Genomic DNA, 13,170 nt, shown 5'->3' with positions numbered 1-13,170 from the left:
TTCCAAATCTACAAAGACCCAATGCAGCTCCTTCTGGCCTTCTCTGTACTTCTCCATCAGCATTCTCAAAGCAAATATTGCATCTGTGCTACTCTTTCTTGGCATGAAACCATACTGCTGCTCACAAATGCTCAGTTCTGACCTCATCCTAGCCTCCACTACTCTTCCCATAACTTCATTGTGTGACTTATCAGCTTTATTCCTCTGTAGTTTCCATAACTCTGCACATCTCCCTTGTTCTTAAAGATGGGCTCCAGTACACTTCTCCATTCCTCGGGTATCCTCTCACTCTCCAAGATCTTGTTAAGTAGCCCAGTCAAAAACTCTACTGCCTAAACACTTCCATACCTCCACAGGTATGTCATCAGGACCAACTGCCTTTCCACTCTTCATCTTCTTCAACACCATCCTCACTTCATCCTTACTGACCTTTGCTACTTCCTGCTCCACAACAGTCACCTCTTCTACTCTGTGCTCTCTAACATTTTCCTCATTCATCAACCCTTCAAAATATTCCTTCCATCTTTCCATCACACTTGTGGCACCTGTCAACACATTTCCTCCCTATCCTTGATCACCCTAACCTGCTGCACATCCTTCCTATCTCTGTCTCTCTGCCTTGCCAACCTGTACAAATCCACCTCTCCCTCCTTAGAGTCCAACCTATCATACAAATCTTCATATGCCCTTTGTTTGGCCTTTGCCACCTCTACCTTCACCTTATGCTGCATCTCCCTGTACTCCTGTCTGTTCTCTTCTGTCCTCTCAGTGTCCCTCTTCTTCTTAACTAACCTTTTCCTCTTAACACACTCCTGAACTTCCTCATTCCACCACCAAGTCTCCTTATCTGCTTTCCTCTTTCCAGATGACACACCAAGTACCCTCCTACCTGTCTCCCTGATCACTTTAGCTGCAGCTGTCCAGTCATGTGGAAGAACCTCCTGACCTCCCAGAGCCTGTTTCAGCTCCTCCCTGAAAGCCACACAACACTCTTCCTTTTTCAACTTCCATCACTTGGTCCTCTGCTCTGCCCTTGTCCTCTTCATCTTCTTCACCACCAGAGTCATCCTACACACCACCATCCTATGCTGTCTGGCCACTACTTTGCAGTCACTGATCTCTTTCAGGTTGAAACGTCTGCACAAGATGTAATCAACTTGTGTGCTCCCGCCTCCACTCTTGCATGTCTCCTTATGCTCTTCCCTTTTCTGGAAAAATGTGTTCACTACAGCCATTTCCATCCTTTTTGCGATGTCTACCACCATCTGTCCTTCTGCATTCCTATCCTGCATACCAAACTTACCCATCACTTCCTCGTCACCTCAGTTTCCTTCACCAACATGTCCGCTGAAGTCTGCCCCAATCACCACTCTCTCACCACTAGGGATACCCTGAATCACCTCATCCATCTCCCTCCAGAATTTGTCCTTCTCTTCTAACTCACATCCTACCTGTGGGGCATAACCACTTCAACATCACACCCTCAACTTCCATCTTCAGACTCATCAACCTATATGACACTCTCTTCACCTCCAGAACATTCCTAGCAAAATCCTCCTTCAGGATAACTCCTACTCCATTCCTCTTTCCATCCACACCATGATAAAACAGCTTGAACCCTGCTCCTAATCTATGGGCCTTGCTACCTTTCTACCTGGTGTCCTGAACACACAAGATATCCACCTTTCTTCTCTCCATCATATCAGCCAACTCTCTAGTTTTCAAAGTTCCTACATTCAAAGTCCCTACTCTAAGTCCTACACTCCTGCCCTTCCTCTTTTCTCTTTTCCTATGAACATGCCTTCCTCCTCTCCTTCTTCGACCAACAGTAGTCCAATTTCCACTAGCACCCTATAGGTCAACAGCACCAGTGGTTAACCCGGGCCACAACCAATCCGGTATGGAAGTCATATTTGTGATTCGCATGTTTGATTTGGCTGAAATTTTACATCGGATGCCCTTCCTGACACAACCCTCTGCATTTATCCGCACTTGGGACCGGCACATGAAGACACTGGATTGTGCCCCCCTATGGTTGCATTCGCCATTTAAAATCTAGTGTTTAAAAAAATGCCTTTATGTTGTAGACCCAGTGGACTTATTGCAACACAAACTAGGAGTCATCAGGACTTTGTGCCACCGAATTCCAGCTGATTTGACTGCTATTTTACTATTGAATAAGCGTTATCAGCGTACCTCAGTCCTATATACAGTGGGTACGGAAAGTATTCAGACCCCTTTAAATTTTTCATTCTTTGTGTCATTGCAGCCATTTGCCAAAATCAAAAAAGTTCATTTTATTCCTCATTAATGTGCACTCAGCACCCCATCTTGACAGAAAAAAACAGAAATGTAGAAATTTTTGCAAATTTATTAAAAAAGAAAAACTAAAATATCACATGGTCATAAGTATTCAGACCCTGTGCTCAGTATTGAGTAGAAGCACCCTTTTGAGCTAGTACAGCCATGAGTCAATTTTTTTCTGTCAAGATGGGGTGCTGAGTGTACATTAATGAGAAATAAAATGAACTTTTTGATTTTGGCAAATGGCTGCAATGACACAAAGAGTGAAAAATTTAAAGGGGTCTGAATCCTTTCCGTACCCACTGTATATATTGGTCAGTAGGATCCTACTTCACCTACTGGAGGCAATGAGAGTGAAACAGTGTTATATTATTGTTGTTATATAACAGTTATTATTTGTATGTTGTTTTCTTTTCATTATAATGTCTAAACCTAACTGGGACATTTGTTTATGCGTAGATTGTAAGGTTGTAAGGTTCATTCTAAGATTAAGATAATCCAATGTTTGGAATTTTCCAGTGATTACACACTAATGACAACATTTTACTCCACCATATTTCTTTTCTGTTGATAGATCACTCTAAACATTACATATTAAACCTTTAAGCTGGTGTTGTTTTTTTGTACTATAACACACATTTTAATGTTATTTTTTCTACAGTGAGATTCCTGGAGTGTGGAAATCAGCTTTGGTTCAACTAGTGTTTATTGATTTTTTATTTTTTATTGATTTGTCTGAAACCTTTGATTACATGGATCATACCCTGTTACAGCAAAGGTTTCTTAATGTGAATTGGTCTGACTGAACAGCAAACTGGTTTGCTACAGTCTCAGAGGCAGGGTGTCATGATCCGCAGTTTTGGACTTCCTGTGTTTTATTTTGAAAAGGATCATGGCAGGATCTAGTTTTGTTTAATTTCTGTTCACTTTACGTTGACCTAATTAGTTATTGTCTTCACCTGTGCCTTGTTTTGTCCTTCACTTTAAGTACCTTGGTTCAGTCACTGTGTCTTTGCCAGGTTGTCTGTTGCCTTACCTCGTCTCTTGTGATACCTGTGTCCATGCCTTGTTTACCACTGCCTTTGAGAAGCCGCTTGTAGTTTCATCTTGCCTCTGTTGTCCCACGTCTTGGATTTCCTCCCTGGGTTTTCGTTTCTTGGATTTTCACCTTGTGTTAAGTATTCTGGTTTTTGTCTGTGTACTCACCATGTCTTGCGTGTTTATCTAGTTCCTCTTGTGTTCAGGTCTTGTCTTGTTACCGTGTGCATGTTAGATTCCTTTGTTCATGCCTTGTCTTTCCTGATTTTCATGTCCATGTTTCCCCTCTGTCTGTGAGTCCTCCTTGTGTGTGACCCAGACCTTCATGCCTTGTCTTCCCTGACTCTCATGTTCTTGTTTCCTGTTTGGTCTGGTGCGTCTCCCTCAGTGTGTGACCCAGACCCTCATGCCTTGCTTCCCTTGAGTCCCTGTCTTGTCCTCATGTTCAGGTTTCATGTCTTAGTGTACTCCTGCTTCGTGTGTTTGTTTCTGGTTTAACCTTGGTTTTTGGTTCAATAAAGCCCCTTTTTTCCTTCACTCCTGTGTTTTGTGTGAAGTTTGCTCCTGACCACGCCCTAGTTCATGACAAGGGTACACCCTGGAGAGCTTGTCAGACAAACACAGGACAGACACATGGCAACAAACATTCACACCAAGTGGCAGTACAGAGTCATCAATTAACCAGAATATATGTCTTTGGACATTTGGATGTAGTATAGTATTTGACTGAGGTGACATGAGAAAATTCACTCTGATATGGAGAGAACATACAAACTGTCCACACAAAGGTTCAGGCATTCAAATATTAAACCTTCTTGTTGTAACAACAGTGTGAAGCACAATGAGACACTACATCAAAGTAGTTTTGTCCCTTTCCACAATAATAATAAAATTACATTTTGTAAAGAGGGTATAATTCATTTATCCATTTATTCTGATAGAAATTGATTCAGCCATGTTTACTCTATGAGACAAAGGAGAATTGAGCTATTAAAAATTTGCCAGTATGAAATTTCCAAAAGTTTTTGTACTGTTTTTTCATTTCAATTAAAACCGTTATGTTTAAAATAATGAAATATCTTTATATGGCTTTAATAATTACATCTTGCCATCAGAAGCAGTGTATAGTCATAATTTATTCATATCTCTGATTTCATGTTGCCGAGCAGATCATTATACAGCTACTCCAACAGCAAAGCACAATGGTCGATACAGTAACACCATATAAAAAGTACAATATAAAGGCAAACATGCATTACTTGCTAGTAAAAAGTTGACAGTAAAATCTTATGAAAGATATTCATGCAATTGTAACACAGTTATGTCAGTACAGCAGTTATGAGTTCACCTTGTTCGATAAGGTTATTTTGTTCAGCCTATTGATTTTACAAGGTTTATTGATAGAGTTCAGCACTTCTTCTGTCTTTAAAGAGTATATAATAGGATTTATTAAAGCTGGTATGGTGTGTGCCGAAGTAGAGTTTATCATCCTGGCATTAGGATGGAGGGAGGAGGTCACTGCAGCTATGTTGGTGCCCAGAAATGGTAAATAAAAAATAGCCACAAGAATCAGGTGAGAAGTACAATTTTTCAATGCTTTGACTTTTTCTTTATGTGATGCAATCCTGTTCAGTGCTATGGCAATGCAAACATATGTCAGTGCTATTAATATAGGAGGAAGACAAATGACAACAATAAATACAACCGAGGCCATAATGGTATTTAAAAAAGTATCATTACAAGCGAGATAATATGTTGGTCCACAGAAAAAGCTCAGTATGACCAAAGATCCACAGAAGGAGAGACAATCAAGTAGTCCAACCATGCATGATACTACACTCAGCATGACAACCCACACTAACAGCAGCATTGCAGCAATAGCTGCTTTAGTCACAATACTATGGTACCTTAAAGGGAAGCAAATTGCTATAAATCTGTCATATGCCATAATGACAAGTGTCCATGACTGCACACTTGCAAAGAACTAAACAAAGAACATATAACTTAAACAATCCTCATAGACAATGTATCTGTTGTCAAACAAAAATGTGTCTAAGAGTTTTGGGATGAGAGCAGTGCTCCCACACAAATCTGTCAAAGCCAGGTTGAACATAATCATGTATTTAGGAGTATGAAGAGTCTTGACCAGGAAAATCCCTGAGAGAAGAAGAACATTCCCAACAACAGTCATGATATAGACAAAACTCAGGAAGGTATAAAAATATGTTACGAGGGATGTTGGAAAATCCACTGAGATAAAATTTTGCAGGACAAACAAATGTGACATTAGATATGGTAGCAGCTTTCTTGTCTGAGGACATTACTTGTTTCAATAATAATATAATTACACAATATATGATAAAAAATGAAACAGCTGACTGATGGGAACTGTTGTAACCAAACTCACCTAAGACACTAACAAGGGTGCAGTTCTCTAAAGTGACCTGTACTATGAGAGACCTCTCATTTATATATTTTTTTCCTTTCATTATGGGACAGTACAAAAAGCAGTGTCACACAATCGTAAATTAGATATGGATAATCTACAACTGTCTTATCGGAAACATCATCAATGAAATCAGCTCAGCCACTACTGTCACCAGTATCACACCACCTATCTGTGCGTTAGGACTCAGTTTGCAAAGGTTTTTTGGTTTATAATACACTTAGCAGAAATTAGAGTCTGCTTTTAATGCTGTACAGTAATGCTGTATTTTCATTCCAAAATGTTTTTTACTTGAACTTATGTAATTATAATCCATTAAGGGCAGTTGGTTCCATAATTTCATTTTATTTTTTATTACTGCTCTATTTTAAACCTATTTTCAGTTAAACAAGCAAAGGGTATTGATCGATTTATATGTATGTCAGCAGTATTTTATTTTGAAGTGGTTCCTGTTGAAGAGATCATGTGAAAAGTGCAAAGTGTAATGTGTGAAAGATTTAGCGACATGTAGTGGTGAGATTGCAGAATGCAAACTGCCAAGCACTGAGGGAGGGCACAGTGGCTGTCACCAGTGTTTGTTTGGCCATTCTGGTTAAAATTAATGAAATGCAATGGCTGATATTTTCCTGATTACACATTAATGACAACATATTTCTGAACATGTTAAATAATTTCCCTGATCAGTAAAACTGTTTGAATCTATAGTCAATTTCACACCTTTCAGCACCTTGAATAACTGAGGAGGAAAACCCACCACTCCTTATCTCTGATGTGATATACCAGTGTGGTTAGATTGTGCAAGGCCCACATCTGGATCCTGACTTTTACAACAGAGTCCACGCAAATCGAAAAAACTATATCAAGAATTAAACCAATTTCTAGACTGAAAGCACATCAGTCTAAAGTTATTTAAGAGAGAGCTAAATGGCTGAACAGAGCTACACAAATGCTGTGAAAAAGGGAACAACCGAGGATGTGAATTTTGCTACATTTGCTACATAGGGACATACCTCACTGCAGTAAGAGAGTAAGAGACAGTAAGATGCACACAAGAGTTCATGTTAAAGCATCGTTGGGTTGAATTAAAGTTTAAATAAGATTTTTTTTTTTTACATAACTGTCATGACTACTACATGCATAAATATACAGACTAGCTTGTAACAGTTTATGTTTTTTTTCACTTTTCAAGTATTGTGAGTATATTTTGATAATATGACCTTGACCCATTGGCTTCAGTTCCTTGTCTAAAAAATAATTCCTTAACGCCTCCCTACTAACTTATATACTGGTCTATTATAACTTAATATGTTCTGAGGCCACCCAAAGGCTCATAGGTTTTACATAATATTTTTATATGCCTTCAATAATTACATATACACAAAGTACTAATAAATCAACAGTTAAAGATTTTGGTGTACTTTGACAAACTGATACATCATGTAGTGTAGAGTCAACATTTATTTCTCTGATTTCATTTTGCAAAGCATTATAAGGCCATGGCAAAAAAAAAAAAAAATACAGTGACTGATACAACATCACATTAACCACAATAATTACATCTCCATGAATTATTAAAACAACAATTAACGTCTTATTTCCAAAATATTGATGTCTTAAGCAGTGTAGAGTCATAATGTATTTGAATCTGTGATTTCATTTTGCCAAAAAGATTATGTGAATACTGCAACAGCAAAGTTAGGAAATGACAAAATGCTACCTGCTGACCATAATTTTGAAGTAAAATTTTAGTAATTACTAGCAAAATTTTAACAATAAAAATTTACACAATTATGCAATTTTAACAATATTCGATATGTCAGCATAGCAGTCACAAAGAGGTCACTTTTTTGGACACAACTATGTTGCTTAGCTTATTGTTTTTGTAAAGTTTCTTGATAGAGTTCAGCACTTCTTCTGTCTTTAAAGAGTATATAATAGGATTTAACAAAGCTGGTATGGTGTGTGTCAAAGTAGAGTTTATGATCCTGGCATTAGGATGGAGGGAGGAGGTCAGTGCAGCTATGTTAGTGCCCAGAAATGGTAAGTAAAAAATAGCCACAAGAATCAGGTGAGAAGTACAAGTTTTCAATGCTTTGACTCTTTCTTTATGTGATGCAATCCTGCTCAGTGCTATGGCAATGCAAACATATGTCAGTGCTATTAATATAGGAGGTAAACAAATTACTACTGCAAACGTAATACTTGTTATTATGTAATTTAAAGACCTGTCATTACAGGCCAGACGATATGTTGGTCCATGATCACAGTAAAAGCTTTGTATCACCAAAGATCCACAGAAGGAGAGACGATCAAGTAGCCCAACCATGCATGAGCTTATAATCAATAAAACAACCCATGCAAATAACAGCATTGCAGCAATAGCTGGTTTAGTCACAATACTATGGTACCTTAAAGGGAAGCAAATTGCTATAAATCTGTCATATGACATAGTGACAAGTGTCCATGACTGCACACTTTGAAAGAACACAACAAAGAACATATAACTTAAACAAGCCTCATAGACAATGTATCTGTTGTCAAACAAAAATGTGTCTAAGACTTTTGGGATGAGAGCAGTGCTCCCACACAAATCTGTCAAAGCCAGGTTGAACACAATCATGTATTTAGGAGTATGAAGAGTCTTGACCAGGAAAATCACTGAGAGAAGGAGAACATTCCCAAAAACAGTCATGATATAGACAAAACACAGGAAGATATAAAAATATGTAACATTTGATATGTTGGTAAATCCATTGATATAGAAACTTACAGGGCGAACAAATGTGACATTAGATATGGTAGCAGCTGGGACCATTATGAATATTTTCTTATCTTGATGAAAAAGGAGAAACTAACACAACTGTATACTGATAACATAGATTACTGTTGCAAACTGTTGAAACCACACTCACCTCAGACAGTAACCATTGTGCAGTTCCCTAAAGTAAGTTGTGCTGTGAGAGACCTGCCATTTATATTTTGTCCTCTGTCATTATGAAAAAATAGAAATTGAGTTAGATGTATCACATGATAAATATGATATTAATATACTTCATAGTGTAACTGCCTCATAGTTTATGTCGTCAATGTGCTGATAGATTTGATTTTGTTAACTTTCGTCACCAAAATACTGAAATATAATTCTGTTAGTATCAAAACTGCACATAAATTAGAACGAATGGTACAAATTGCACAGTATGATTAGTGTTTTTAAAAAGGATATAAAATGAAGCCACTCTAAATTCTAGTTTCCAAAATACATGTTTTCCACTTGGGTACATTTAAATTATACACTTAGCAGAAAATATTTAAAAACTAATCACACTGCATTTTGTTTGGTTTACAAACACTGGAGATGAGGAATTTACACTTGAGCATTGTGTTAAGAAATACCTTAAAATGATAAACTTGTCTTTTAGTAAAGTAATATATCAAAGTAATAACTGGTGCAAAACATGTAGAACTATACACTTTTCTGTTTTACTATCAGCCTGTGGATGTCAAGCACATCTGTTGATCAGGTTTTATGCATCATAGTCCCCAGTCACTAATAAATGTTTAGACTGACAGCTGCTTAAACAACAACATGCACAGACAAATGAATTTTATTTATTTATTCATTTATCTATTGTAACTTATGTAATGCTAAACTATAATTATAAAACCCAACTGTTTGCCTAACTCAACCCTATTCTGACTAAACGATTTCATTTGACCTTTTTATACACAATTATACAATTTTTCAAATGTGTCTTTCACTGTACATTCTTTTGAAAAATAGAAAATTTGAAGTGATTTAAATTTTGCCAAACAAAACCACTGATGTAGATTTTGTTTGGTTGTGGTCACTGTAGTAAACACTCACTAACTGCACTTCCATCACAGATTTGCGCAGAACTTTTTTGCTATTTTCCAAATGTTGATAAAACACAATATTGACATGACAGTGTTTCCATTAAGTCATGTTATGCAACTAAAACGTTGCACTTCCTCAATTTTTCTACTTCTACTACTTCTTCATTTTCTGCCTTCTTCTTCTTCTTTGCTGTTTTTGGTGATCACGTGACTCTTTTAATGCGAAAACAGTGTTTTCTTTGCAGTTTTGCAAAATATGCCCTCTTCAATACACCTCAAATACCCCCTCATATAAGCACAAAAACCTTTTTCTGAAAATGCTTTTTTTCCCATTTGCAATTTCAATTTGAAGGTTAAAGGAAACACGACTACAGTCTGAAAGCAATAAGTACATTAAAAAGATTTAACCAAATATGTTGAGTATATTTAGCATATGAAGAGAAAAACATTAATGAGTCTACTTAACATTAAGGTTTTCCAGAAAGAGAATGGCTCACAATGACTTCTAAAACATCTGGGTTCCACAAAATTACAGCGACACCAATCAATCAAGAAAATCAAGGTCCTGAGGTTCCAGCTTGGAAAAGCTTTGTTGACAAACAAATTGATTTGACAGGGTGTACAGGCAATCACTTTACAAGTTGGTGTTTACATTTGCACAACTGTGTGGATTCAGAAAGGGGGAGAAATAAAGGCCTTGGGTTTAAGGCAAGAAAGACGGGCTCTGAATTAAACTGGATCCACTTCAGGAAATGAGGAATCAATGTAGTTCTAATATCAGAAAATGCTGAATCTGAAATTTAATTCTGTAGTTCCACTGTCAATCATTTCTGAAACCACAAAGGAAATCAATTAAATCTTTATAGGCTGAGAAAAACTTTTATTGATTTACCTTCCTGCACTTGGTAAATTCAGCTACAGCTACAGAGCCCTAATATACTGTGGTTTTTCATTGGATATTTTGTTCCCACTTGCAGCTTTAAATTTAAGTCACTCTCCTTGTCTCAGCTACATGAAGTGTTGGTGAAATCAGATTAAAGAAATCCTGCTGCTCTAAACAATTTTGAGTCTCACTTTCTAAAAGCTGCAGTAGATTTTACTGCTTTTCTTCACAGTAAAATGGTGGTGCTATTCTTCAACTATGGCCTTATTTCCTGTGCTGACTGTTGTCATGGAGTGTCATTTAGGTGTTAATGCACATGGAAGTTGCACATGGAGGCATTTCATAGCAGCCTGTCAATATCCAACTGAGATAAAGGCAAAATGCCTCAAAACCAATTTCTAAATGTTGACCACATATGTTTAAATATATTTCATATATTTTATATATGTACATCTCTGGTGTTGAAGTATTGTTAAACAACAGTGAATGATGAGAAGGTAAAAATGAATTTTTCTGAAATATGTGATATCTTAAGCAGTGCAGACTTAACAGATTCATGTTTGATTTCATTTTGCACAACAGATAAACACATGGCCACTGCAGCAGCAAAATACAATAAATGACAAAACACCACATCATGACTGCAACTGGCTAGTAAGAAATCAATAGTAAAACATTCTAAACCTTTGTATGCAATTTTAACACTTTCCACTTTGTCAGCATAGCAGTGAATACCTTTTTGGACATACTTATGTTACTCAGCATATTGTTACAGAGTTTTTTGATAGAGTTCAGCACTTCTTCTGTCTTTAAAGAGTATAAAATAGGATTGAGTAAAGGTGGTACAACGTGTGCTAAAGTTAAGCTTATGATTCTGCCATCACGATCAACATCGGAAATTAAATTTCCTATGCAAACATACAAGACAGGAGAAAAGCAAATAACCACTAGAATCAGATGAGAAGTGCAGGTTTTCAGAGCTTTTAGTCTTTCCTTTCGTGATGCAATCCTGCTCAGTGCTATGGCAATGCAAATATATGTCAATGCTATCAAAATAGGAGGTAAACAGACACTTAAAGCAAGGCCAACTAAAGAAAATTCTAAATCTAAAGATTTGTCACCACAGGCCAGGTCCAATATTAATCCAAGATCACAGAAAAAGCTTTGTATCACCAAAGATCCACAGAAAGAAAGACGATCAAGTAGCCCAACCGTACATGCTGTTGTACTCATAATAACAACCCACACTAACAGCAGCATTGCAGCAATAGCTGGTTTAGTCACAATACTATGGTACCTTAAAGGGAAGCAAATGGCTATAAATCTGTCATATGACATAATGACAAGTGTCCATGACTGCACGTTTATAAACAAATAGACAAAAAACATATAACTTAAACAAGCCTCATAGACAATGTCGCTCCTGTCAAACAAAAATGTTTCAAATAGTTTTGGGATGAGAGCAGTGCTCCCACACAAGTCTGTCAAAGCCAGGTTGAACACAATCATGTATTTAGGAGTATGAAGAGTCTTGACCAGGTAAATCACTGACATTAGGAAGACATTCCCAACAACAGTCATGATATAGGCAAAACACAGGAAGATTAAAAAATATGTAACATGAGGGATGTTGGAAAATCCACTGAAATAAAATTTTGCAGGACGAACAAATGTGACATTAGATATGGTAGCAGCTTTCACTGTTGGGACCATTATCACTTTGAGTAGATGTAAAAAGAGAAAATACAATATATAATAAGAGATAACACAGCTGACTAATGGAAACTGTTCTAACCAAACTCACCTCAGATACCATCAAGTGTGCAGTTCCCTAAAATGAGCTGTACTATAAGAGCCTCATCATTTATACTTTTCTTCTGTCATTGAGAGACAGCAGAAAGGCAGGAAGCTGCATCACATGATTAGGAATCATATACTAATATATTCTATATGAAACTTCCTCATAGTATCTTTCATCAATATGTGGTTCAATACAATCAGCTCTGACTCAGCTGTTACGATTGTCAGTGGAATACAGAATAATTCTTTATGGCACAGTGTAAAAACTATTCAATTGAAACCATTGTCTTCTTGTTTTTGCTTCATTTTCTGACACAAAAGACTGACATTGAAGACACTGTGACAGTTAACAAGAACAAAATACATGCTGTCATTTTTTGTTCTGTAAGAAGGCAGCAACCAGCCTTTTCCTGACTTCTGAAGAAAATGAAGCTGTGTTGGGAAAAAAAACATCACTAAGCATAGTTACAAGGTTTTCAACATGCTGCTTAAATGATGCAGAAATAGAATAGTTTATTGATCCATGTATTGCAATCTGAGTTGATTAAACCTGTTTAATGTATGTAGTAGGTAGGAATAGTCTTTAACCAGAAACCACTGAAGACAAAATACCTCATAATAACCACCATTGTAAAACTAAAACTGTGATACTTACTATTAAAAAGTTACTTATTAATAAAAGAAATTACAAATCAGTATTATGCTATTTTAACACTCTGCTTTGCAGTGAATATAGAGGTCACCTTGGTGCAGAAAGTTATGTTGATCAGCCGATGGTTTTTACAAAGTCTCTTGATTGAGCTCAGAATTTCTTCTGTTTTTATTGAGTATATAATAGGACTGA

At 36.8% G+C, this 13,170-nt stretch overlaps 1 protein-coding gene across 1 annotated transcript; it reads right to left on the bottom strand.

Moving 5' to 3' along the window:
• Positions 1-7,616: 7,616 nt before the first annotated feature.
• LOC113142538 (olfactory receptor 146-like) lies at positions 7,617-12,230 on the bottom strand (the record flags this gene model as incomplete). The annotated part of the gene is made up of 2 exons (XM_026327577.1): positions 7,617-8,196; positions 11,824-12,230. Coding segments are annotated over 2 exons (987 nt in total), but the record flags the coding sequence as incomplete, so codon positions are not given.
• Positions 12,231-13,170: the final 940 nt, after the last annotated feature.

The sequence above is a fragment of the Mastacembelus armatus genome, chromosome 14 (assembly GCF_900324485.2).
Source record: "Mastacembelus armatus chromosome 14, fMasArm1.2, whole genome shotgun sequence".
Classification (NCBI taxonomy): Eukaryota; Metazoa; Chordata; class Actinopteri; order Synbranchiformes; family Mastacembelidae; genus Mastacembelus; species Mastacembelus armatus.
The sequence above is the reverse complement of the archived record's forward strand: the minus strand, read 5'-3'. Positions and strand labels throughout refer to the sequence as shown.